Source organism: Sander lucioperca, chromosome 20 (genome assembly GCF_008315115.2).
Source record: "Sander lucioperca isolate FBNREF2018 chromosome 20, SLUC_FBN_1.2, whole genome shotgun sequence".
NCBI classification, from domain to species: domain Eukaryota; kingdom Metazoa; phylum Chordata; class Actinopteri; order Perciformes; family Percidae; genus Sander; species Sander lucioperca.
The window spans coordinates 18,756,307-18,784,121 of NC_050192.1; the positions used below are offsets into that span (position 1 = coordinate 18,756,307).

General features: G+C 40.6%; 1 protein-coding gene across 2 annotated transcripts; it reads left to right on the plus strand.

The window, feature by feature from the left end:
• The first annotated feature begins 1,957 nt into the window (after window positions 1-1,957).
• On the plus strand, window positions 1,958-27,730 carry cpm (carboxypeptidase M). Of its 2 annotated transcripts, XM_035996244.1 has the most exons (11): window positions 2,068-2,172; window positions 5,167-5,346; window positions 9,352-9,449; window positions 17,374-17,546; window positions 20,571-20,670; window positions 21,033-21,138; window positions 22,016-22,186; window positions 24,670-24,822; window positions 25,312-25,460; window positions 26,142-26,244; window positions 26,275-27,730. In XM_035996244.1, the coding sequence occupies exons 2-11, from the start codon at window positions 5,181-5,183 to the stop codon at window positions 26,424-26,426; spliced, it is 1,371 nt and encodes a 456-aa protein (XP_035852137.1). In that variant the 5' UTR covers window positions 2,068-2,172; window positions 5,167-5,180; the 3' UTR covers window positions 26,427-27,730. The 2 variants fall into 2 exon arrangements, with proteins under 2 accessions (XP_031152790.1, XP_035852137.1); XM_031296930.2 differs by having other exon boundaries at window positions 1,958-2,172; window positions 26,142-27,729.
• The last annotated feature ends 85 nt before the right edge of the window (window positions 27,731-27,815 follow it).

Genomic DNA, 27,815 nt, shown 5'->3' on the forward strand with positions numbered 1-27,815 from the left:
TGATGAAATGAAAGTACTTGTAGTTTGAAGCTGCAGCCAGCAGATGGTACCAAATCACCATAAAACAAACCTAGTGTCACAGATGCCTCCTGTCTGAATTCAGCTGTTTTTTCTTCTTCTGAATGATCCTGCTGTCAGAGTAAGACCTCTTCCCTCCATCACAGACTCTTTAGTCCTGTTTAGTCTCGCTAAAGAGCCTATGTCGATCAAAACTTTGGATCCCTGCAGGGTTAACACCAGAGGATCTGGAGCTAGAACCATAATGATTTCTTTAAATTTTAAAGCCAAAAAAATTAATGCAAAAAGACATACCTTGCAATGTTATATTTGCATATTTTGCCTTGTCTTCTTAACCTTATTTTAATTGTTATTCTTCTTAAAATAGCATTTATGTATTCACTTTGATTTCTATTCCCTGTGTCTTTTTTAAAATACACTGTGTAAATGTATGTAATGTAATAAATAAGCTCAAAAATATAAATACGGGGATTAAAAGCTAAAAGGAAAAAGGTAACAGCATCTTTCAAATTATTTTGATGAAGTTTTTGCCACAGTGTCTTTTTCATGCTGCCATTTGGCGGCGCCTAAGTACTTTCTTTTTTTTTAATTATTCCTTTACTGGTTTTAACTCATAGACTGTTAATGTTTACAGTCTACAGTCTGTTTTAATTGTAAGCGCTATATAAACATTAAACTGTATTTATTAAAACGTGCTGAATGGGTCACTGTCACTTGTAGGAGTAAAAGAGAGGAATGTAATGCTCTGTAGACTAGTTTGTCTCAATCTGTCGCCAAACTTCAAATGAGGGACTTTAAATATTTGATTTCTAATAAAAGTCAGTCTCATTAGCAGGTTATGTTAATGGTCACAACACCTCAAAGTTTTTTCTAAATAAATAAGATTATTATTGAATGACACAGACAGTATAATAGTATTATTAGCTTAGACGTCATAAATAACCTCCATAACCTCCTCAAGGACTCTTTGTCATGGCGCCTAACAATCTCTTCAGTGACCACTACAACTTTTTGAAGGCCCCTACACCTCCCCAAGAAGTCCTACCACCTCTTCAAAAATTGCTACAATATCCTTAAGGATCCCTACAACTTCGATAAGGTAAAAACCTCTTTTGTCTCATTAAGTAAATAAAGTAATGCTAGCATGCACCCTAACTAAAATGGTAACTTGTAGCTAAGCTAGTTAACATTCTTGGCATATTGTCACTGTGAGCACGTTAGCAATCTTCCGTTAGCATGCTAGTTCAATGCACCAATGTCTATTTTATACACTTAATGGTTCTACACCCTCACAGAGCTTTTAGTATCGAAAATTAATTTATTTACTGTCCGCCGTTGTATTTAAGTGTCTGACTTCGAAGTGGGTACATTTATTATATTTAGTTTTTATTTATTGAATTGTCGCAATGGAACTAAAATGGTAGCCTAACGTTAGCGTCTATTTTGTTTTTAACTAACGTTAGTGCCCACCATGGATGTATTAACCCTTGTGTTGTCTTCCCAAACACCTTTTTTTTCGACGTTTTTGACGCCTTTTTTCACTTTTTTTTTTTTTTCGCTTTTTCCAACGTTTTAAATTTTTAAATTTTTCTTCTACATATTTTCAGTGCTTATTTCTACGTCCCAATTTTTCTGATATAAAACAAAAATTAAAAACGGGTCAATGTGACCCGAAGTCAACACAAAGGGAGAACGGTGCCCACAAAATATGTTAAAATGCAAAGTAAAAAGTAAACAAAGTTGAATGTTTGTGTCACTGTACCGTAAGTGAACTTGAACTTAAGGAAAAACACACATTTGTTACGAAAATGTGAATGAATCATCACTCTGTTTCATTCATAGACTTGTTGAATCTGTTTGCGCCCAACAGAACACAACACACACACACACACACACACACACACACACACACACACACACACACACACACACACACACACACACACACACACACACACACTTCTAAGCTCCGCCTCTCCCCGAGAGAGACAGGGAGACCCGCTGGTGAATTAGTAACATTCATTCAAAGAAGCGGACAGACACATACAGGCCCGTCGGTAAACTGTCTCACCTCTGCACGAGCAGCAGTCTCGTCACTGTGGTCGGTGCTGGTCGGTGTTCGAGTCGCATACGGACCGGCGAAGTGGCAGACAGGTAAGACCTCTGACCGTCGGTACTGATAGAACTGTCTCTAGTCTTAGTGCCTCATCATCGATCAGCAATCAGCGCTCCACTGCTGTAGGGTTCCTAAAATGTATCCCTGTAGGCCTACTCAACTCAAGTACTGTACTTGAGTACAAATTCAAGCTACTTTTCAAGGTATTTCCATTTTATGCTTCTTTATATTCTACTCCACTACATGTCAAAGGGAAATATTGTTCTTTTTATTACACTACATTTATCTGACAGCTTTAGTTACTTTACAGACTAATACGTTATGTACAAGATAACAATTCATCATGTTTTATAATATATGTTGTACATAGCCTAATTATACATTAAACTTCCCCACAGTATATAAATGGTTCAAATCAGTTCCACCTCGAACAACTACAACAGTAAAATGCTAATTAGACATGAATGCATCAGTAATAATAATCCAGCAATACAATATAACGAGAGTAAAACACTCACAGGTGTGTGTTTAGTCATTATGAGTATGTTTACTTTTGTTAGGCTACTTCAATTAAGTACATTTGCTAATAGATTTGCATACTTTTACATGAAAGACAGCAATCGTATTGCTACTTTTACTTAAGTAAAGGATCTGAGTGCTTCTTCCATCGCTGCCTTTTACTTTTTGATCAAAAAATACAATATCATATATTATTGTGGATTAAGATAAAACTTTATTGATCCCTTGGTGACATTCAAAGGCTCATAGGTCTAGTTGTTTTTAGACATTTTTATGCAGAAAAGTTACATTATATCTTTGCGTAAAAATATACGAAAACATAACAAAATCAACAAAAAACGATTTAGTGAAGAGTTTTTAAATGAAAACTGAAGTTGCAGACGGTGACAGCAACCTGTTTGTAAACTCAGCTCAGTGAGTCTGACAGCGTTCATGCAAATGATCTGCACACACCACCAACTGTACAGTTTTACACATCACTCTACAATTTCCCTCGGGATAAAGAAAGTATCTATCTATCTATCTATCTATCTATCTATCTATCTATCTATCTATATTCATTGAAAAGTAAACTTTACAGGCAGCAGATCAGGAGTACAAAAAGCATGTAGAGTACAAAGGTTTAGTTACTGTTTAATGAAACATTGAAATGGACAAAACACATGATATGAATAAAAACAGATAAAACCCATTTTAAATCAACATTTGCTTCACTTTCTCATGTAACACACAAACAAAATATCTAAGTTCATCAGTGTCTTCCTGCTGACAGGTTCAATTCAAAAGTCACTCAACTTCCTGAGTTTCTGGATGAATGCTTCCGTTTCTGTACACATGCTCTGATCTCACTTTCCGTCACGGGTGGTTACGTCCACTTCTTTTCCCTTCTTTTATACAGTCTATGGTAGAGACCAAAAACAGAGTTAAAGAGACAGAATGTTGGACACAAACACAACTCCTAATTAGAGGTGCAACGATGAATCGATTAGTTTCCAACTATTAAATTAATTGCCAATTATTTTGATAATCAATTAATCGTTTGAGTCATTTTTTTATTAAAAAAAAAAAGATTTCTCTGATTCCAGCTTGTTAAATGTGAATATCTTCTAGTTTCTTCTCTCCTCTGTGACAGTAAACTGAATATCGTTGAGTTTTGTACAAAACAAGACATTTGAGGACGTCATCTTAGGCTTTGGGAAACACTGATCCACATTTTTCACCATGTTTTGACATTTTTATAGATCAAACAACTAATCGATTAATCGAGAAAATAATCGACAGATTAATCGACTATGAAAATAATCGTTAGTTGCAGCCCTACTCCTAATGAATCATCACGTTGCTCTATAACTGATTAAAACATACCCAGAAGCACAATAGATTTGGATCTCATGTACAATGCAAATGCACATGCTCCAGCAGGCACGCAATGTGACACACATTCCTGCCAAATGGCAAGCCAACATATAGGATATATAGTGTGTGCAATGTGGAGGTATATAGTCCAGACTATATATCTTAAACCTTTGCACATACCTCAACATCTTTGCACACCCTGCACTAAACCATACATGCTTATTTTCATATTGTTATATTGTACATATTTAGGGCTGGAACTAACGATTATTTTCATTGTCAATTAATCTGTTGATTATTTTCTTGGTTAAGCGATTAGTTGTTTGGTCTCTAAAATGTCAGAACATGTGGATCGGGGTTTCCCCAAATGTTGTTTTGTCCACAACTTAAATATATTTAGTTTACTGTCACAGAGGAGAGAAGAAACTACAGTAGAAAATAGTCACATTTAAGAAGCTGAAAGCAGAGAAGTTTTTACATAAACCGATTAATCGGCGCCTCGGGATCCTCCAGTTAGAGCCGGTTAATGTGGCTTCAGGAAAGGGAAGTTTGGAGTCCCCTGCTGGAGCTGCAACCCCGGATAGGCGGATGGCAATGGATGGATAAGTTAATCGTTCATCAAAATAGATGGCGATTAATTTAATAGTTGACAATTAATCGATTCATCTTTGCCACTTTATTTGTTTATTTATGTTATTGTATCTTTTACATTTATTGCCTGTTGCCTTTTTAATATGTTCATGTTTATGTATGCATGCACCAAGGCAAATTCCATGTAATTGTTACTTACTTGGCAATAAATCCTCCTCTGATTCTGAGTCTTAACATTGATATTTCAACATTCAACACGTTTGTTAGGCCTCAAGAATGCAGATAGTGTGTTTTAATGAGTAACACTGAATGTAAACAGAACCTTTGTTTAGTTCCAGGACTTTACATTGTACCTTTGTACCTGATAACAGATGTTTCATAACCAGCCCTATTTTGGACTTATCTGCTGCCTGAGCTTTTTCCTCATAAGCTTTTAATGAATTGGACCCATTTGTTTTTCTCTAAATAAGTTGAAATGTAGGCGAAGACTCATCAGTTCAGTGACTCCCATTGAAATACACTTGAGTTCTTCCCACGTTAAACCTGTTGGCCATCTCCTCTTACAGGTCACACTGCAGTGATGTCATCAGTCCTCCTCTTCCTCCTCCTCTTCCTCATCCTCACCCCGGCCTCGACGTTGGAGTTTCATTACCACAACAACCGTGAGATCGAGCAGTACCTCCTCCAGGTCAACGCCTCCAACCCCGCCATCACACACCTGTACAGCATCGGCCAGTCTGTCAGAGGTAACAGCACACCTGTCTGTCTGTCTGACTGTGGGACTGTGTGTCTTTCGTCTGGCCGGTCGCTGTCTGACTTTTTGTCTGTCTGTCTGTGCGAAAATATCTCATAATTATGACTTTTGGTTTTCTAAATGCCTTGCAGCACAAGTTGTTTTCTACTTGCCTCTGAAGTTTATAAATCTAAATTGTACATAGAGAAAATAGACCGATTACACACACACACACACACACACACACACACACACACACACACACACACACACACACACACACATACCGGATGATGGTTGACTGATAAAGTATCTGGTGTCAGTCACTATGGCAACCGTGAGACTGCTTTGAGTGTGTGTCTGGGTGGTGTTTGTGTGATCACATAACGGGACTGTAACGTCTTAATGTGGCTAATCACTCACACACACACACACACACACACACACACACACACACACACATACACACACAAAGATAATCTGAGCTAATCTAAGACACCAGCTGGCCTGCGTCCAACCTGTATGTCAGTGTGTGTGTGTGTGTGTGTGTGTGTGTGTGTGTGTTTTTTGTTACCTCGTCTGTCTGCAGCTCGCCAGTTTTCCCTCATGTTGCTTTGATGACTCGTTCACACCACTATGGTTAACTACCGTGTGTGTGTGTGTGTGTGTGTGTGTGTGTGTGTGTGTGTGTGTGTGTGTGTGTGTGTCACAGACTTGCTGTGGCTTGCAGAGCTTCATTCATTCATCTGTATTAGTTACAGTAGTCGTGTTAACATGGAAACTCATTTCTATTTTTCTATTTGCTCACTAAAACAACATCAGATGAGCCTTTTAACTTTCATAATCTGATTAAAGAATACAAAAGTAATGTATATATTATTTCAGATTACCTTTTTACTAAATACCTTACAAACTACCACATACACTTTTAGTTGTTTTCTTTGCTATATGTTTTAAAGTTTGATTTGTGCCTTTAAATCTAATGTATGTGGTTGTAATTTCATTAAGAAGTGGAGTACACAGTTTTGTTTGGCGCTTAGGTGTTCGAGGTTGTGAGAACACTGACGATGATTATGCACCGATGCAACGGCTGGACATCGGAATGTTTACCTTGCTCAAAAAAAAAAAATTTGGGCAAATGAAAAGTCTACACATCAGTATCGTCTGAGAAATTTGTAATCGATGCATCTGTAACAATGATCCCTTTTCAAAAAATGGTTAATGATCCCATGTTTTCTGCTGAGAACATGCGTTAATCTCACATTGGTGGGTAAATATTAGCTCCAGTTTGAGTTCAAGTTAAAGAGTTAAGCTTCTGTCTTACTTGGAAAAGAAATATCTGGCAACCTTTAAAAAATCAAGAGGATCATTTAACAACACAAACCCTCAAAGACTCTTTTAACTATCTGCATAAAGAAATATTCAGTCTACTGAATTAAAATGCGTTTTATAATTCAAACAAGGCCGCCCGGATAGCTCAGCTGATAGAGCGGGCGCCCATATATAGAGGTTTACTCCTTGACGCAGCGGGCCCGGGTTCAACTCCCACCTGCGACCCTTTTCTGCATGTCATTCCCCCTCTCTCTCTCTCCCCTTTCATGTCTTCAGCTGTCCTATCAAAATAAAGGTTGAAAATGCCCAAAAAATAATCTTTAAAAAAATAATTCAAACAAAGATGTTAGCCGGAAAGTACATACAGTATGTCCTTCCTATATTTGAATGACAAGAGCCAAAACTTTAAAAAAAGAAACATTCAGGGTCCTATCTTGCACCTGGCGCAGCGCAGCGCACAGCCCAACACAGTTGTCAATTTCGCGTCCAGCGCCCACGTCATTTAAATAGCAAATGCACCTGCACCCATCTGTGCGCCCATGGGCCTGCTGGTCTTACATTGAGGTGTGTTCAGGTGAATTTTTGGGGTATTGCTATCTTGAGGCAGTGGGAGGTGATCGCGCCATTGACCAACAAAAACCTGGTCTAAAGTCAATAACGCAGCATTTCATGTTATTCAACAGCGAATTAGTAAAATGCGCCTAGGCTCGTGCACAGCGCACACACTATGCTTGTTACACACACACACACACACACACACACACAGGGACACGCAGCAGTACACACACATGCAGAAGATTACAAATAAAAATATTACGGTGCAAATCCTCCATCATAATAGCAATGCGCCAAGGTCCAAACGCGCCTGGCTTTTAAAGGGAATGGGAGATGATCTCTGATTGGTTTATTGCATGTTACGCCCAAAACACACCTCTGATTAATGAAGACACTAAGTACAACTCTTTTGAACCACGCGCCCGGCGCACAGACCTTTTTTTCCGCCGTCAAACTAGCAAAAGTGGATTTGGACACGCCCTAAACGCACATGCGCCTAAGCGCCATGCACTTCACGCCGTGCACTTAGATCGTTAAAATAGGGCTGTATACCTCCTAAACACCAGTATGTTAGCATTGTCATTGTGATCATGTTAGCATGCTGATGTTAGCAGTTAGCTCAAAGCACCACTGTGTTAAAGTACAGCCAACTGTAGCATGGCTGCAGATGTCTTTGTGTGTGATTATATTTTACTGTCCAGTTCGTCAGGCTTCAGTGCCTCTTCACATAACTCTCTGTCTGCATGGTTTTACAGTCCTCGTTTCTCAACCCACCATCTCATCCAAACAACATTTTTCCCTGAATATCTTTGCTATTTCTGCACATATTGTAAGATAAATTAACAAGACTAACTGGTCTTGGCATACACAAGAATTTCTATTTTTATGGGATTTTGGCAGTTGTCTAGAGATGCAATTCAAATCCACTGGGTTGTCTCTGTATTTCTTAACTTGTTCAATATGGGCTTCTTTCTGTCAAGACTGAAAAATCTGTGTTTGTGCTCATGTGTGGGTCGTCTAGTTCAGTGGTTTTTAAAGTGGGGTCCTTTTAGGGCAGGGGTCTTCAACGTTTTTAAGCCAAGGACCCCTTATCTGAAGAGGGACGGAGCAGGGACCCCCTACTACATATTTTATAAAAAAAATTGTTGCGTATTAAACTGGGCCTACAATAAAAGCCTAAAGCCTTTATACTGTACATACCTTTTTACTGCATAGAAAACTAAGCTATAAAAATAATTGTTGGTATGATTTTATAAATCATGTTTTAGTGTTAAACATACCTGTCAATCCTCAGGATTAACTGTATCTCTGGATGGCTACATTAGTGACTATCTTCTTACCTGTAGGCCAGTAAGCCTATCATCAATATGTGTTTTTTTCAAATGTAGGCTGATTTCTATTTGCTAATAATATGTTGGATTCATATTAAGATATTTGAATTTTTGAATGTCCCCCTGGTCTAGTACCAAAAACGTCGTGTAAAAAGTGTAACGTTTGACTGACTTATCCCCCTCTGACGCACGTGTCTCACGTTATAGATGTTCAAAGTATTTTTCTGTACTGAAAATAGAAAAATTAACAATAATTTCGTGACCCCCTCTGCAGTAACTCTGAGGACCCCCTAGGGGCCCCAGGAGATCTCTGCTTTAGGGGGTTCCAGACGGTCCCCAGCAAAAAGGGGAATAATTTATGTAAGTAACACAATGACAGAATATATAACTATTTTGGTCATGGGTTTCATCAATTTCTGTAATAAAACATCTAAAAACAAAAATCCTATCGAGTGGGGGACACGATCTTACCAAATGGGGGTTTGTGGTCTAATTTGTGTCAGTTTAGGGGTCCTTGATGTGAAAAAGTAATCAGAGAATCATTGGTCTAGTCTTAGTAGATAAGTGATAATTTTCATTTAAATGTAAATTTAGTTTTTACTGGAGGCAACACGAGAGCCATGGAGGAGCAGTGGAATCCCAAGCCAGTGTCAGGAGTCGGTTTAGAGCTAAACTATATCCACCTCCAGTCTCGTATTCACTATAAAAAACATCTTTTCCTCAGTAGATTCCCTCAGAAACACACAAAAGTGTAACTTGTATAAATGTACAAAATCTCGTTCACTCTCTTTCTCTCTCAGGGCAGCAGTTGTGGGTTTTGGCTCTGGGTCTCAGTCCTCGCCGTCACACCGTCGGCATCCCCGAGTTTAAATATGTGGCTAACATGCATGGAAACGAGGTGAGTGAACACACACACACACACACACACACACACACACACATCAGGACCCCTCCCTGTTGACAGGAAACTGGACTAAAAGGAGACTAAAGAGATCAACAAAAGCTATTCAAGTCAAACACACTCCACACACACTTTGTATTCAGACGACAGACTGTGTGTGTGTGTGTGTGTGTGTGTGTGTGTGTGTGTGTGTGTGTGTGTGTGTGTGTGTGTGTGTGTGTGTGTGTGTATACGCTGAATCAACATTAAAGCATTAGACAACATTATAAAACAAATCTATGGATTAATGATTCCAACAGAAGCAACCGACAGGAACTTTATTGACTGGCAGTACAAGCATTACTGTCACAGCAAGGAAGAATAAATCTCACACTCAGGTATACTTAGAAAGAGCTGAAGCAGTTCATTTAAATGCTCACAGTGCAGTGAGGTAGTGGTGGATAAGTATTCAGATCTTTTACCTTTGTATGTTGCATTTTCCTGCTGTAGATGTTTAAGATTGTGTTAATTTTAACTCCTTCATATACTGTTAGTAGTAGGTAGTTTAATCTATAGCAATGCCATCATATTCTATAAGGTCATCATATGTTTGTAGTGTCGCTTTCCTGTGAGAACCACGTATCTCTAAACATTCAACTTTTCACAGTGTCAGAAAAACAGCCCTGTTTTCAGCTTTGAAACGATGCATTTTCTTGCTTAAAGACTTTATTTAGCTTAGAAGTAGGATCATTTTCTCAACACGCAAAAGAAAAACACTTCATCCTTCAGTTTATCACAAACATTCAACATCAGCACATCTGGAGATACAGGGTTTTCACTTGACTGAACTGAAGCTGTCGGACAAATGTAGTGGAGTAAAAAAACCATATTTACGTCTGAGATGTAGTGGAGTACAAGTATAAAGATAAAAAAGAAAATGGAAATACTTGTATATTGAATTTCTACTTAAGTACAGGCCTTGGGTACAAATGTAAACTGTATACATTTAAAGTTTTAAAGAAATAAGACAAAATAAATATGGGTTAGGGATAACTAAATGAAAAAGGAAAAAAAATGGTGTAAAGGAAACTCTTAGCAAGCTCTGACCAGCATCTGGTTACCGTGGTGACGGCCGACTCCTGATCAGACTGCGTGTGCGTGCGTGTGCGTGCGTGTGCGTGCGTGTGTGTGTGTGTGTGTGTGTGTGTGTGTGTGTGTGTGTGTGAAAGTCAATGGAAATGTCCTTAAATAGACAAGTCACGCCTCGACACACACACACACACACACACACACACACACACACACACACACACACACTTGCACAGTGTGTTACACAGTCAGCAAACAGAGTCAGTGGAGTGTGTCGGTTTGGAGAAAAACGTCCAGAAAAAGGCCTTTTCACTGAGTCCACTCACACACACTGACACACATTATAACAGCAGGAATGTAGTTGAAAAAAGTTGAAAAGGTGTCGTGGGGAGATCATTGTGTGTGATAATGTTAGCAGTTCCCAGAAAACATCTTTCTGTGTCACAGGAGTTTTTTTTTCCCTGTGAGCCTGACAAACACACTTTATGTCCTCTTTATACTGCGAAGACGGCGGTGACGGAGATGAAGAGTAGTGATCTTGATTTCAATAGCTTCTATCTTATTCCTGATTCAGTGTTTATCACACCCTGTGTACCAACACCGAAGCTAAGCAATGCCCTGCTGTGGACGGAGGCAGCAGCTAAACACATTTTAGACACCTAAAAAAATCTGTTTAAGTGGATATTTTCAGCGCTTCACCTTGCTGTCAGACAGCCCTTTACGACGGGGAACTGAAGCTCTGCTCTGCTCTCTTGATAGCCACCAGACTCCTTTGACAAAAACATTCATTTTACCTCGCTAAATACGGAGTTGCTGCTCTACCGCTGCCTCTATCGGTTAGTTTGGTTGTGTTATTGTGTGACTCTGGTGTTATAAAATAGTTTGTTTGGATGCACTAAAATATGTTTAGCTGCTGCCCCCGTCTGCCTGCTTCTCCATACCTACTGTATAGAGGTGCATGAAATATCGACTTAATATCGTTATCGCGATATCACGTTGCGCAATATTATATCGAAAGTGTCACAATAAGTATGCAATATTTAGTTTATTTTGTGGAGCGCTGCGTCCCGTCTGTTGACTGCGCGGCTTAGTTGTGTTTGATTTAGAGCCTGCTTGAAACGCTATAATGATCATTTCATTGGCCAGTTACCGTGGTTACCGTGCCACCTGCACATGTTAGTGCATGTCAGCGCACGGGTCCACTACGTGACAAACCCTATGGAGCGTACCACGTGACGTGTGTGCATATTTCAACAGTGTGACAGTGTAAGTGAAGAAATAGATAGAGACAACAAAACGGAACGAATCATGAGTGCATGACACGATCCCAAAAAAACCCTGTTGCAGTTAATACGCCAGAGCTAGCCAAACAAGCCTCGCTAGCGAGTGTTTTTGCTAGTGGCACAAAGTACGACAAGAACTCAAAGAGACATACCAACAACACCAATGCTGTAACGTTATTATTTGGCCAAAGATATGATGCCCATCCACACAGTGGATAAAAAAAAGGCTTCAAGAAGCTTCTGAATGAACTAGTCAAACGGTACCAAATCCCATCCCGCACCTATTTCTCACAGTTAGCTATCCCACAACTTTAGAAAAGGCGGTGCAGGCAGAGTTTGGAGTTGGATAGATTGAATATTTTTCATTCACGACCGACCTGTGGTCCAGCCGCACTACAGAGCCGTATATAAGTTAGGGATGCACCAATCCGACTTTTTCAGTCCCGATACCGATGCCTGGGCTTTGTGTATCTGTCGATACCCGATACCGATCCTATACTGTTGTTGAATTAATAATACACTGTATACCTTCTACCTTATACCTTCCTTCCACCATGTGGAAGAGACTAAAGGCACCAGACTTTCCTAACTAAACATTACTTTCCTATCTAAGACAAAATAACATAGATGTAATGTATTGAATTCTTATTTATTTGTACACTCAACTCTTCCAGCATGCAGCACACGTGCGACGGAGGGGAAAAAACGAACTAAACTGGATCGGCCCGTGGATCTGTTCATTTTTCCGATCCCCGATCCAGCTATTTTGTCAATATCGGGACCGATATCTGATCTTAATATCGGATCGGTGCACCCCTAACATAAGTCTCACTGTGCACTATATTGTTATGAATCTATGAATATTGTTACGATGCATTTTCCCGTAACTTTTGTAAATTTTACATATGTTTAAAAATATCCAAATTAATATCGATATCGTAATATTCATAATCGATATCGCAATATCACATTTTGTCAATATCATGCAACTTTACTACTGTATGAGTAACACACTGACTATAAATAAGTACCTCATACAACCACGCTTGAAAAGATCCAAACTATCCCTTTAATGACGTTGGTATTGCAGCCGATCAATGGTGACAGATGTGCTATCACGTATGGGTGTAATGTATGAGTGACCACATATTTCTGGCCATATGCTGTACTATGCGTGAGGTGCACACATTCTCGTCACACATTCTGTTTGTATAAATACCACCGTTTGTGTAGGAAAAGGCGTATGCATGTTTTTTGTACCCGCTCATCGTTTATACATCTAGCCCCTGGTGGGAAACTGTGTTGTTTGGCAAAAACTTCCAAAACACGGAAAGCAAACAACGTCCACTATACGACAGAAAATCAAACCCTGGGACGGAAAGAGGTCAGATGAGTGAGGATGTATCTGTCGTCACTGTTCAGATGAGCAGAGATGAAAAAAAACAAACCTGTCTCGTTCCGACAGAAGCAGGAATGCAGTCTGCTGTTGGATAATAATCACTTCTGTGTGTTTAGTTTGTTTACTCATATTCTGATCCTGACAACTGGTATGTTCAGAAATGTCAAATCACACAGATGTCTTTCGACAGCTTTAATCTGCTCACATCACACTTAACAGCTCCAACATGCTAAACTTCTCTTGGGAGCCTGTCAGTGATCATATCTGTACTGTAGCTCTGTATGAATGTCAACAAACACCTATTGTTGAATATTTCAACGTCTGTCATTCGGTCGGTCCACTAAGATATATCAACAACTATTGGATGGATTGCCGTGACATTTTGCGCAAACATTTTTGTTCCCCAGAGATTGAATCCTCATGACTTTGAGGATTGTAGCACCACAATGGAGTTCACATTTGTGGGGTTTTTTTGTTCTTTTTAAAGATTATTTTTTGGGCATTTTTAGGCCTTTATTTGATAGGACAGCTTAGCCATGAAAGGGGAGAGAGAGGGGGAATGTCATGTAGCAAAGGACCACAGGTCGGAGTCGAACCTGGGCCCGTTGCGTCGAGGACAGAGCCTCCGCGCTCTACCAGGTGAGCTACACAGGCGCCCCACTTTTGTGTTGGGTGCCTATTGGATGGATTGTCATGAAATGTGGTTCACATATATAAATATTCATGTTCCCCTCAGGATGAATTGCACTAAATTCGGTGATCCACTGACTTTTCCTCTAGCGCCACCATCCGGTCAAATATTTGATTTGCCCAATACTTTGATTAATGACCAAATACCTGCGGAACTAATAACATTCCCATCAGCCTCAGCCCTTCAGAGAGTTCCTACTTTTGTATCTCTTGCTGTGTCTCCATTCTAAACTTCTGTGTGCACATGTTCTTATAGTGCGTGAATTTCGACAGGGTAGTGTTGTCTCAAATCACACATGGCCGTTATGCACTTACCGGAAATGATGATCGCAACGTTTGACCTCTTCTTCCTCTTCTTTTTAATGGTGAATTGCAACGTGGCGGAGCGTTCCTCCTACCTATTGCTGCCCACCAAAATATCTTTTATTTTTTCACTTCAGTTTTATTAAAAATGAACATTCTTTTTGACTGTTTCTTGCTTTTTTGCCCACTGTTTCACGTAAGATGAAGATTACGTCACCGACGTATAATTCGGTGTTCCCCGGAGGTGATATTTATTTTCCCTGTATGGCAAAGGCCAGGCCCGTCCTACTCCTGTCTCTGATTGGCTAACCCTGGTATTCTTACTCTAACCCTAACCAGTCTCACTCCTCATGCCTAAACCTTACCAATCCAACCAACAAAGGAAACGCATACTAGCCAATCAGATGCATAATGAAAATAATCATTAGCAAAGATCTATACCTCTATACTAAAGATAGCGCATTTCAGGCAGCGCCAATGGTATGAAACAGTGCACACTTCCTGTCTCCTAAATGGCCGTGGCTTCGTTTAAAAGTGTAGTGAACATCGTGTGGATGGATGAAAAGTTATGTTTGTATGATTTAGTTTGTATGAATAGTTAGTTTCTTTTGCTAACATTAGTTATTTACACAGCTGAAAGACATATTTAGCATCACGGAGACTAGTTTTGTTAGGGCGTTCACGAATGTTAGCTGACGTTAGCTTATCTGTGTCGCCAGATCTCGCGAGAGTTTGGTCCTGAGACAGAAACAGGTCTTAAACAAAGTTTCTCCTGTTGCGTCTGTCTGAAAAATTTTAGTGTCAGAATGTTCTGGAGATGTGAAGAATGGCTCCAATGTTTACTTTGCGAAATAATCGCTCATAATCTGTGTTCACGTTCACTTCTCCCGTTGGAGTCAATACACCCAGGACTTGCCGCTAGTCTCCTAAAGAGGCGTAGTGGCGGAGAAACCAACATGACACAAATACAGGAAACTACTCTGAGTTGGGGCGTCTCGGTCATTAGTTACACCCTAGAGGACACTTAATTAGATTCCGAGCAACTGTGGAGTCAGCCAGATGAAGCCAACTGAGTTCACAGATACACTGAATAAAAGAACAGCATGCAGCCACCGCCTTTCGACTCTTATCTGCTCACAGTATCAGTTTTGTTTTCTTACATTGATTGTGTAGGTTTAAAAAAAAGAACATTGTGTGTTTGTGTACGTGTGGGCGAGAGAGGGGACTGAGATTTCCTGTGTTTTCTAACTCAGCGGCAAACTCCTACACAGGCCCTGCTGTCTTTGACTCTGGAACTGTTATTGTTTCCGAGGACATTTTAACTGAAGTGAGGCACACTGAACGTTAGCTTACATCTGCTAATGCACAGCAACATAAACAACACTGGACTGTTGTAATATTGTTTAATCTAAACTTCTTTGAAGTTAGAAAGGAAAACTGCCCTTTCACAAGCCCTTTCACCGCTGATCAGTCTTTTTCAAATGGAAACAACAGAGCTAGAATTAAAGATACTTTTTTATTTTTAAAAGTATCTGATATAATATCATGTAGGGGCGAGAAATGGGGCATGATTTATTAATCATTTTAATTACCACCCAATAAGACATTCAAGGTATTTTAAGGGATAGTTTGGATGTTTTAAGAGATACTTCTCCATAGTCATTGTGTTAGCTACAGTAGATGGCGGTCGGCACTGTAGCATGTGCTGCTGTGGACGGGGGCAGCAGTTCAACGTATTTTAGTGAATCCGAAAAATATATATATATTTTTGTGTTTTACAGCAGCATGAAAAAAAAATATTACAATGTTAGAAATCATTTAAATACACAAGGCTTAAAGGTATAGTTTGGATGTTTTTCTTCTTCATTTTGCTGTTTTAAAGGGTTCGAATTCACCAAAGTCACACAACAACACAAACTAACTAACCGCAGTAGAGCAGCAACTCCCGTGTCCTGCGAGGTAAAATGACTGTTTTTCTCAAAGGAGTCTGGTGGCTTTGAAGAGAGCAGAGATAACGGCTTCAGTTCCCCGTTGTAAAGAGCTGTCTGACAGCAAGGTGAAGCGCTGAAAATATTCTAAATATAGCTTAAACTTAAACTGATATAGATGTTTTTTGGTGTCTTAAATGCGTTTAGTTGCCACCCCCGTCCACACCAGGACATTGCTTAGCTTCCATGTCGGTACTCCTGCCTGCTTCTCCAAACTGGGGGCATGCCTACCACCATCTACTGTAGCTAACACACTGACTATGGAGAAGTAGCTCATACAACCACACTTCAAAAGATCCAAACTATCCCTTTAATTGCTTGATCACATACATGATAAAGCATGAAAACAACAGCAGCTGGAAAGCGAGTGCAGCAAGAGTGCTTATATGCCTAGAACCTAATCTAACATGAAAAAGATCAATTTGTCTGGTATCGATCGTAGCAAAACTCAAGGAACATGTTACCCAGTGCAAAAGTGTGGCTCATTGCTGTGTTTTTATGATATAGCTGGCTGTGATACACACACAACACTTGTTGGTGGATACATACATTGTTGGTTTGACTCACACATTGGATAGTAGTGACGGCAGTAGCGAGAGAAAAGAGGGAGACAGTTTAGACTAGTGTTTGAGCAAAACAAAATGATGGCCTGAGGCAGCGCTAGTCCTGACAAGTGTGTGATTTTTACACACACGCACGCATGCACGCACACACACGCACACACGCACACACACACACTCGCACACACACAGACACGTACACACAGACCCCTTTTCACCTTTCCCACCCTTCTCTCTTTCTGCCTCTTGAGGCTCTCATTCATTCACAAAGTTTTTTTTAAACTCTCTGTCTCATAAAAACAGCCTCTGACTCGTCTCTGGGTTGCATTTCGATTCCACGCACATCACTTCCTCCCCGGTTTCCAGCAGGAAAGAACATGCATCCTGCTGAAATGTCATGTCATGTAAAATAAAAAAACAGATGTTTGGATAGAGGAATGAATGAAGAAAAGTATGAAACTGAGCAGCAGTGACAAGAGGAAGTTTAACAATATTTGTAGTTTGTGTTCTTTCTAAAGCACCAGACTTCATTCAACTTTTAATCAATTTAAAGCTAGATGTTACTCAGTATCTATACTGCTTTTGGTCAATTTTAACTTACATAAAATTGGTGTACGTATGTGTGTGCAGGTTCTTGGCCGGGTGCTGCTGCTACAGCTAATCGACGACCTGGTGCGTGGTTACCGTAACAACGAAACGTGGTCATTGCAGTTACTGAATAGCACCCGCATCCACATCCTGCCGACAATGAACCCAGACGGCTTCGATGCATCAGACACAAACTGCCAGTACAGCCAGGGCAGGTACTTGCACGCACGCACGCGCGCACACACGCACGCACGCGCGTGCGCGCGCACAAACACACACACACACACACACATGTGTGTGTGCATGTCAGACCAAATGTCAAAACAAGACCTTAAAGTCTTGAGACGACACGCACACTTGAAGCCGACATTTAATGTGTATAGACTACACTGTGGAACTCTCCAACGCCCAACACTGATAAGCAGGAAACCAGACACACACTGTAGATCTGTATCTCTCTCACACACACACACACACACACACACACACACACAGGTTACAGTCACGGTAAAAGCCTCTAAGTATCTAATTATAAGTGTTTTGACTTATTCTAATGAACTATGTAGCGTCTCGTGTGTGTCTGTTTGATTATATTATAATAACATTATAGGGACTCACAAGAAGATGTTAAGATGTAGCTGATTAGACCTCTGCTTAGGTTTAAGTGGGCCGGAGCTTAGATGGGAATTTGTTAGGTCACACTTCCTTTCTACCAATAAGAATAATAAAGCTGTCATTTGTCCCGCCCTAACAGATGCAACAAAGCTAACAGGAAACTCAGGAAGATGGCAATCAATCAGTCTATACACATCCACAGAGGTCTAATCAGCCAGATTAACTCACAACAACTGTAATATTTATACTGCTCTTTTAGATTTAATCACATTATCCCCTTTGTGTGTGTGTGTGTGTGTGTGTGTGTGTGTGTGTGTGTGTGTGTGTGTGTGTGTGTGTGTGTGTGGGGTCAGTTTGAGGTCACCACTTTTCCAATCCGTACAAGGAAACGTTTCACATCACATTATCCCCTTTGTGTGTGTGTGTTGGTGTGTGTTGGTGTGTGTGTGTGTGGTCAGTTTGAGGTCACCACTTTTCCAAACCGTACCGTAAAGGAAACGTTTCACTGGAGCAACTTAAAGTGGAAAGAATCAGCCAATGAGATTATTTCACTTTCAGTCAGGGGCAAAAACAAACTTATTTAAAGAATGTTATTAAATCAAATGTAAGTTTTATTAATTCTCGTGAAGTGATGTTGTGTTTTTAAGGTAATGACACATTACCTCACCCCATTGGCTAAATTGTTTTCTGGTTTGTAAATAAAATAAGACCTGTTGATGTGATTCAGACAAAAATCTGGTTCCTACAATGTAATAATGTTGTTTTTTTTAGTCATGGACAAAAAAATAGACATTTACACTGAACTAAAGTGGAAGAAGTACTCAGATTTGTTATTTAAACCTACATTGTGTAATTATTTTGAGTTGATTCTTAGCAAAAACCCTTTGTTCTTTCACAAATATGTACTCATTCATGTGTAATTACTTCCACCAACTAATCAAAGTATTCTCGTAAGCGTAGAATCTGACATTTAGAATCATTCAGAATACATACGGGCGAGTCACTCGAATGACGGCCGCCATGTTGCGCCTCCATCTTTAAAATACATTAGCCAAAGAGGGACATATCTCCGCATTTCGCCCTCTTACACTCAGTGGCACCGTGACCAATGCCAGGGGGAGATTACTCGCCAGGGAAGCGAAAAAGAGAATTAAAACGACAACGCAACAGGCAAAGCAACAAGACCAAAGTTAATATTGGAGTGGCTAGAACAGCTGCCTGTAAACGATGGAGATACTAAGAGATCATTTCGGGTTCGGCCACCGTAGGAGTTAAAACAGTTGTTTGTCATATACAATTTCACCGCTAGATGGGAGAAATTCTTACACAATGTAGCTTTAAGTAAAAGTACCAGTACAGTAAAATGCTCAATAACAAGTAAAAGTGCAAAAAAATGATCAGCAAAATGTTTTTTGTGAAAGCAGTAAAATCGACCTTTGGTGTATAAAGCGACACTCACTCCCTTGTGGCAGGAAGACCGTGGGAAACTTAAGTGCCTTGCCCATGGGAGCCTCGGCAGCAGCTGCTGTATCTCTTGGACTAACTACATTGATGAGTGAAATATCTCAACGACTATGGGATGGATTGTAATAACTTTGATCACTTAACTTTACATCTAGCCTTGGTGAACTATTAATTTGAAACCAGAATCAAATTCTTTGTATGTGTTCACATACTTAGCCAGTAAAGTTGATTCTGATACCTGTCAGCATGGCTGTAGACTCTTTGTCTTGTTTGCTTGACAAATGACTAAAATTATTAATTTCATATATTTATTTATTAGGACAACGCACATTAAAAAACAAAATGTGCTAGTGTTGGCCATATGCTTATTGACAACTGTAGTCCTTTGGCAAGATGTTTTGAGACCAGAGCAACAGGTACATTAGTAAAGTAATATATCAACAATATCCACATCCACACAGTACATGTAGCCAAGCAAGCAGGCAATGCGAAACAACAAAATACAGCCAGACACAGATTTTAGCTATTTTTTGACACATGTAAACATGCGGAGCAGCAATACGCAATGAGACATACATAAAATACAATCAATTAAATAAATTATAAAGTCAAAAAAGTTGAATAAAGCTGGAATCGACTAATCATTTCAGCGTTAAAAGAAAAAAAAGCATGTTTGATACTGACTGGGGGCAGTGGTGGCCTAAAGGTTGAAGAACTTGTGACCGGGAGGTCACCGGTTCAATCCCCAGACCGACAGGATAAAATCTGGGTGGGGAAAGTGAAAGAGCAGCGCTTGTCCCTCCCTCATTACCACCACTGAGGTGCCCTTGAGCAAGGCCCTTCACCCCAACCGCTCCAGTGGAGCTGCTCAGTGGCCAGCAGATCAGACTGTGGTTGTACTGGGCAGCTTCCAGGTATGAATGTGGAACTGTGTGAATGTGACAGGTCGTCATTGCAAATGAGAATTTGTTCTTAATCAACTTACCTGGATAAATAAAGGTTAAATTAAATTGACCACGATGTCTCGGATTAGGGGTTGACCTGGGCGACAAATGCTGCTGACCTCCAATCCTGAAAACTTGCTGTTGTTTTAAATGAGCCCCTGAAGATAGTCAGTCCCCAGTAACACAGTAAACAGCCCATGTCTCTGTCAATTTCAGGGCCAACTATAACGGCGTTGATCTGAACAGGAACTTCCCCGATGCTTTCGCTGGTCTCCGGAGGCAGCCGCAGCTTGCCGAGCAGAATCGCGAGGCAGAGGTCGGTGTCCGTGTGTTCAGATGCAGAAACAGATCATCGTAGTATTGCATGTGTTTCACAGCCTGATATATCAAAAAAACACATCACTGAGCCACTCTGCTGCACTGGGTGACCTGTTCTTTCATCACCATGAACACACACACTGTAGTTTATTCTGACTCAATCCCACACAGACCGTCCTGCTGCCACAAGTACTCACTAGAGCACCAAATGGGGATAAATCCGCCACTGAATATAGTCCCCAACAAATGCACTTTGTTTAAGAAAAAAATATAACAGCTTTATCCTTTAAACAATATTTAAAATATGATGTGTTTTAATTCCCCTCTGTGATTGGCCGATTACTGTGTGATGTGTTTCAGGTCAGAGCTGTGATTGGCTGGTTGAGGACCGAGAGTTTTGTTCTCTCTGCCAACCTTCATGGAGGTGCTTTGGTGGCCAGTTATCCTTACGACAACAGCAACGGAGGTAAACACACACACACAGAGTAACTGTAGTTTCATAGTACTGTCAAACAGCAGTATGACTTCACGTTTGTTGGTTTAGAAGTGTCCACATCTGAGTGAGGAGGAAACAACAATCAGACCATAACTCAATAAAGACAAAAGTTGGTGGTCCACAACAATCCATTGACAATATTTTGGTATATTTATTTTTAGCAGAAAGAGAGACAGGAAACAACAAACTTAGACTCATGATATTGTTGAGCAGCGTCAGATAAATATTCAAGTTCATATGAGCAACTTTCCCACACACTGCGATCAGAACCAAATGCAGATCTACTTTTTTTGGTTGAAAACCCAACGTGGAGAGCAAACCAGCAGCCCTTACTATAAATCAGTTTTACTGAATTTTCTGGATCACTTTGCTGATTTACAGTTATATTTTATTTTGAAAAATGTTTTCTTTAATTCATGCTTTGATATTTTATTTTGATGACTTAGTTTTTCCTTTTAGTTGTTATAGCCTCAATGTCTTTAGTGAATCACTTTTAATTACCCTGTGTATAAAATGTCTTTCATTTAAACATCATTTTCATGTCTACAGTATTATATTTTATACTTGGGGATAAAGTTGCAAAGAAACTCCTGCACGCTGTCTAACTTGCAAAAATAAATTTAATAGCTGGCAACATTTCGGTACTAGTTTTCGGTACCAAAACGTTGCCAGCTATTAAATTTATTTTTGCAAGTTAGACAGTGTGCGGGAGGTTTATTGCAACTTTTGACCTGCTCGTCCCCCTCCGACGCACCTGTCTTACGTCATAGATGTGCAACGTATTTTTCTGTTCTGATTTTTGGGGCTTAAAAAATACACAAAATACAAGTCACGTCTGTTTCTCCAGGCAGCGAGCTGGTGGGCGGGGCCAGCGTCACCCCTGATGACGATGTGTTCGTCCACCTAGCCAAGGTTTACTCCTACAACCACGCTTCTATGCACCAGGGTGACATCTGCAGTGACAGCAGGCCGTTCCTGGAGGGCGTCACCAACGGATACCAGTGGTACCCTTTGGCAGGTCAGCATGTCGCCTTAATTAACCCTCCTGTTGTCCTCGGGTAAAATCTGACCCATTTTCAAAAAGTTTCTATATCAGAAATGTGGGTTTCTTTCAACCAAATTTTAAAACAAAGTAACGTGGATGGTTCCGTACACTCTTCATAAGTTAAATAAATGATCAGTTCACTACTTTCATTGATTTTGGGTGTTTTATTCAATTTTATAGCATGTAAAGAAAAATTTATAATAGAACATTGAAAAACGTAGGAAAGAAATGTCAAAAAAGCACAGAAAAAAGTGACAAAAACATCAGAAAACGTGACAAAAAACTTGGAAAAAAGTGACAAATTGTCGGGAAAAGTGACAAAAACTTGGAAAAAAGTGACATAAACATCGGAAAAAGTGAAACATGGGACAAGCTTTAAAAAAAAACGTCAAAAAAGCGCAGAAAATTTTTGACAGAAAAGTGACAAAAGTGTCGAAAAAGACGACCAAAACGTTGGATTTTTTTTTACATTTTGACCCAGAAAAACAAAAAGTTGCACAGTCGACGGGGAAGACAACACAAAGGTTAAAGTCATGTTTTTTTCAGACCTCTTTCAGAAACGTGATCACTGCAACCCGATCACCTCACTGACAGCAACTTTGCCTGAGGGAACTGTCTGCAGCTGTACACGGGGACGCTTCTGGATATTATGGTCATCCACGATCCAAATAATGTAATAATGATAATGATGCTTTAGTTTAATTCAACTTCTGGTTTGTGTCATGTCATAAACAAAGTCTAGTCTGCCAGTTAGTCCGTGTACATGCACACTGGTGTCCTTTTAAAAGGTAATTTCGGTAGTTTTCAACCTGGACCCTATTTTCAATACATTGGTGTCTAAGTGACTAACATAAATCTTTGAAATTGGTCCAGTATTGAGCCAGACGGGGCTGCAATGTTATACTATAGCGCAAATACCCACCCTCAATTTCGTCTACTAAAAGTGACGGTCTCTCAGAATAATAATAAAGCATGTCAGAGGCAAAACACACACTTTAAATGGACGGAAACTGAAGGTGCGCAATTGCCTTTTTAACGTTACGTTGCAGCTTGTTTCCCTGCTTCCGACTGCAGCGGTCTTGCTTAAAACTGGACCAGTGTCAAAGATTGTTGTTCCCATCGGTCACTTAGACACAAAAACATGGGAAAATAGGTTGAAAAATACAGAAGTTACCCTTTAATAAGTCCAACTCTGGTTATACTCATAAAATCCTGGTTATTCTCTTCCAGGTTCCTGAAGTTCTGTGCAGACAGTCAGTGTGTCTTTGTTTTATTATCCAATATTTATTTCAATGCTATTTACATTACACAGTTTACCGTACAAACAAAGCCAAAATAGTCCTGATTAAGTGCTGAGTTGAGGGCACACCTGGACACAGACTGTACATGCACCGTCCTGGCAACAAGGTGGCGTAAGGTTACACAAGGGTGTAGATTTGGTTTGAAATTTGGTTGGGAAATTTCTTTCTCTCGGACAGCCGGCATGCAAATTTGATTAAATAGAGAGATGGACGGACGGACGGACAGACTGACAAAGCAGTGACAGAAATTCTCCTTCGACAAGGCTCATTGAAAACTCACACCTTTAAAAAATGTATAACATACGAAACCGCAGCTGTACAGTGTCTTTAGTTATGTTATTCAGAGTGGTTATTGCCGAGGGAATTAAACATTTCTTGTAACAGTTTTTCCGGGCCAGTGGAACTTTGTACCGCTTGCCTGATGGTAGTAACTGGAAAGAGTGGTAGAGGGGGGTCAGAGGGGTCCTGCATGTGCACACATAGTATGTACAACTGCTCTGTGATCAGGAAAGCCACCCTGATCACAGAGCAGTTGTACATACTATGTGTGCACATGCTCTAAAAAAAGCACAGCAGACATGTTGACATGTCATAGTAGGAAAAGCAATGATGGCTGCATTCCACTTAGGAGAGGTCCTGGTATTGTTCATGCTGACTCACTGAAATAGCTTACTGGGACACTTGATGGAACTGAGCCATCGATAAGGTTATCAATTTCAGCTGTGCTTTTCCTACTATGGCAAGTCAAACTGTTTGCTGTGAAAAAGGTCCATTATGAAGGCTTTTGTGTGTAACTGTAACCTGATGAAAGTTGCCTAGTCACACATACACACAAAAAAGTCAGCCAACAACACAAAGGAGGTAAAAACAAGTCGCTCATACAACCTCACATGAAGTAGAAATTTGTTCTACTTTAAAAAGACCTAGAAGAGAACAAGAGTTCCATCTCAGTTCCAAAAACTCAGTCCTCTTTGACATATATAAACGGACAAATAGACTCTGCAAAACGTTTACTTCATGCAATACTGAATGTATCTGCTTATAATACATTATTAAACAGATATCACACCTGTGTGTGTGTGTGTGTGTGTGTGTGTGTGTGTGTGTGTGTGTGTGTGTGTGTGTGTGTGTGTGTGTGTGTGTGTGTGTGTGTAGGTGGGATGCAGGACTATAACTACGTGTGGGCGCAGTGTTTGGAGTTGACTCTGGAGATTTCCTGCTGCAAGTTTCCTCCAGTCAAACAACTTCCTGCTATGTGGACGGAGAACAGGAAGTCTCTGCTGGCCTTCATCCAGCAGGTCCACCTGGGTCAGTACCCATCTGTCTACCTGTCTCTTTACCTGTCTGTCTACCTGTCTGTCTGTATGTATCTTTACCTGTCTTTCTTTTTAACTGTCTATGTGTTAACCTGTGTGTTTACCTGTCTGTGTCTGTACTGTACTTGTCTGACCACTTGTTTACCAGTCTGTGTATCCGTCCATCCATCTGTCTGTCTGTGTATCTGCCTGTCTGTATCTTTACCTGTCTGTCTGTATCTTTAATCTGTCAATGTGTTCACTTGTGTGTTTACCTGTCTGCGTCTTTTGTGTCCACCTGTCTTTCTCTTTACCTGCCTGTCTGTCCACTTGTTTACCTGTCTGTGGTAGAGACAGGACTGTGTATCTGTTTGACTGTCTCTCCCCGCTTTTCCCTTTACCTGTCTGTCTCTTCTCTGCTGAAACTGACCCCGGATCAATAATTAACAATCACCTGATACCATCTGTGTGTGTGTGTGTGTGTGTGTGTGTGTGTGTTCAGGGGTCAAAGGTCGTGTGTTCGATGGCTCCGGAGTGCCGGTCCAGAACGCGGTGGTGGAGGTCAAAGGTCGCACCAATATGTGTCCATTCAGAACCGACCGACACGGAGAATACTACAGACTGCTGCTGCCTGGAAACTACAGCTTCACAGTAAACGCACACACACACAGTGATGACGCCTGAACAGCATGGGCATTATAAACATTTCATAAGTTACAGTTACCCTCTTATGTGACATTAAAGCGCAACTCTCGCCAAGATGCAACCTAGGGTCTTTTTGTGAATGTACCTGAGTCAAACTTTTGTTTAAAAGCATAATTAGAACGGAAACGCCACTTTTAAGACTGACCGTATTGTCGTTTTTCGGTCAAATGGCCTTTTGAATGGGAGTGCTAGGGGCACTACTATGATCGCATCAAAATAGCTATTATTAAAACACTAAGAAGGCTCGACACAACATGAGACTTTGCTCCAAGTATCACCAGGGGCTCTACACATCAACTCCAGCATTGAGAACATTGTTTGTGTACACAGAGTTTACTAAAAAGAAAGGTTTTGAACAACTCACTTTGCTAAAGTCATGTTGTGTCGAGCCTTCTTAGTGTTTAGTAAAATAGTGATTTTGATGCGATCATAGTAGTGCCCCTAGCACTCCCATTCAAAAGGCCATTTGACCGAAAAACGACAATACGGTCAGTCTTAAAAGTGGCGTTTCCGTTCTAATTATGCTTTTAAACGAAAGTTTGACTCAGGTACATTCACAAAAAGACCCTAGGTTGCATTTTGGCGAGAGTTACGCTTTAACTTTCTTCTGGTCTCTTTGATTGACAGGTGACGTACCCGGGTCACGAGGTTTTGACGGAGACTCTTAACGTCCCGCATGGTCCCGATCACTACTCGGCCATGAAATACGACTTCATGTTACGCCGCATCACCACGACGACTGGTCGTACCCAGGCTGACCCCACCCAGGCTAACCCCACCCAGGCTAACCCCACCGCTAGCTGTGACTACAAATTACAGCTGGAGGCAGGCGGAGTCGTCTCCAGGCCCACGTGGGCAGGGCTGGGTGTGAGGCTCGGCCTGGTGGCGGCGCTCCGATCCCTGGTTGGCTGAAGCTGCCTGGCGCTCGGCGTGACGCTCGCGGGTTTGCAAGAAAACAAACAACAAAAGGTCCTCCAGAGGTTTCTGAAGGTTCACCGTTCGCTACCAGCTTCGTCACCGCAGAAGTATTCAAACTCGAGGGCAAAGGGGGGGGGGGGGTCAGGGGGGAGTTAAAAGCCCTAATCACGGCAGAAGGTTCACACATGTCCTCACAGCACAGAAGCTTTGGGACGTGGTGACTACTCGCCAAGAAGACATTACATGAACACACCAATTATTTTTCACTTTTGTTAACATTGCGAGATAAGACATGGCCCTGAGTGCCCTGCTAGTTAATGCAGCAATGATTTTGGAAATCCTTTCTAAGAAGTGAAATTAACTACTGAAGAGCTGACCATGTGAGAAAAATATGTATCGACTTTGTATTTCTGGAAAGAATTTTTTTTTTTTTTTTTACAATTTTTTTCAATACCAATCCAGGACCGCTCCTAAGATGAGGAAGAACTATTTAAAACTTAGGATTTAAGGGAAAAGACGATAATTGTGCAGCCACACTGCCACTTTCCTGCATCATAGAGAGACGTTCTGCACATGAAGAAACAGGTTTTTCGCTGAGAGATTATTGTATTTAAATGGATCACAGGAGAAAAAACTGCTGCCTGGGGACTCAGTCTTCCCTGCTGAAATGTTCCAGCATGGGAAGGGGCAAAGGTAGTGATGAGGCTCATTAAGTGTGGTGGAACCAGACCATTATATGTGAGCAGCAGCACACACACAAAATTAGCACTTGCAGGCATTGTTTTTAGAGAGGGTAGTATTTAAACCAGAAAAGGCAAATTGCAGTTGTCGAGCGTCGAAATGAAGCCACCCGGATGACGCCACACATTAATCATCTGTCTGAACTCATTGAGGCGCGTTGGAATTTCAACTCCAGATGATTCAGACAGTCGTCACACGTTTGTACAGGCATTCATCCTTTGGGCTTATTTCATTTATTTTTGTGTGGGCAGTGGTTCCCAACCTGAGGCGTGAGACAGCCGATAAGGTGGCAAAATAACCAGAGGGGGTCACAAGATGGATAACAAGATACGAAATAAGAGAAAAATCTAATTTCTGCCACACAAATTACCTCTTTTGTTTAAGTTTGCTTGTTTTATTGTGAAATATTATCTTGTTTCTGATGTTCATTGTTAGTAAACGTCCATAAATCCACTTAAAATGATGGGGGGAGTGGCCGGGTTGGATCAGTGGGTAGAGCAGGCGCACATATACTGAGAGGTTTATGCCTTGACGCAGAGGTCCAGGATTTGAATCCGACCTGTGACGATTTCCTGCATGTCTTCCCCCTCTCTCTCCCCTTTCTCACCTAGCTGTCCTATCAAAATAACGGTGGAAAAAGCC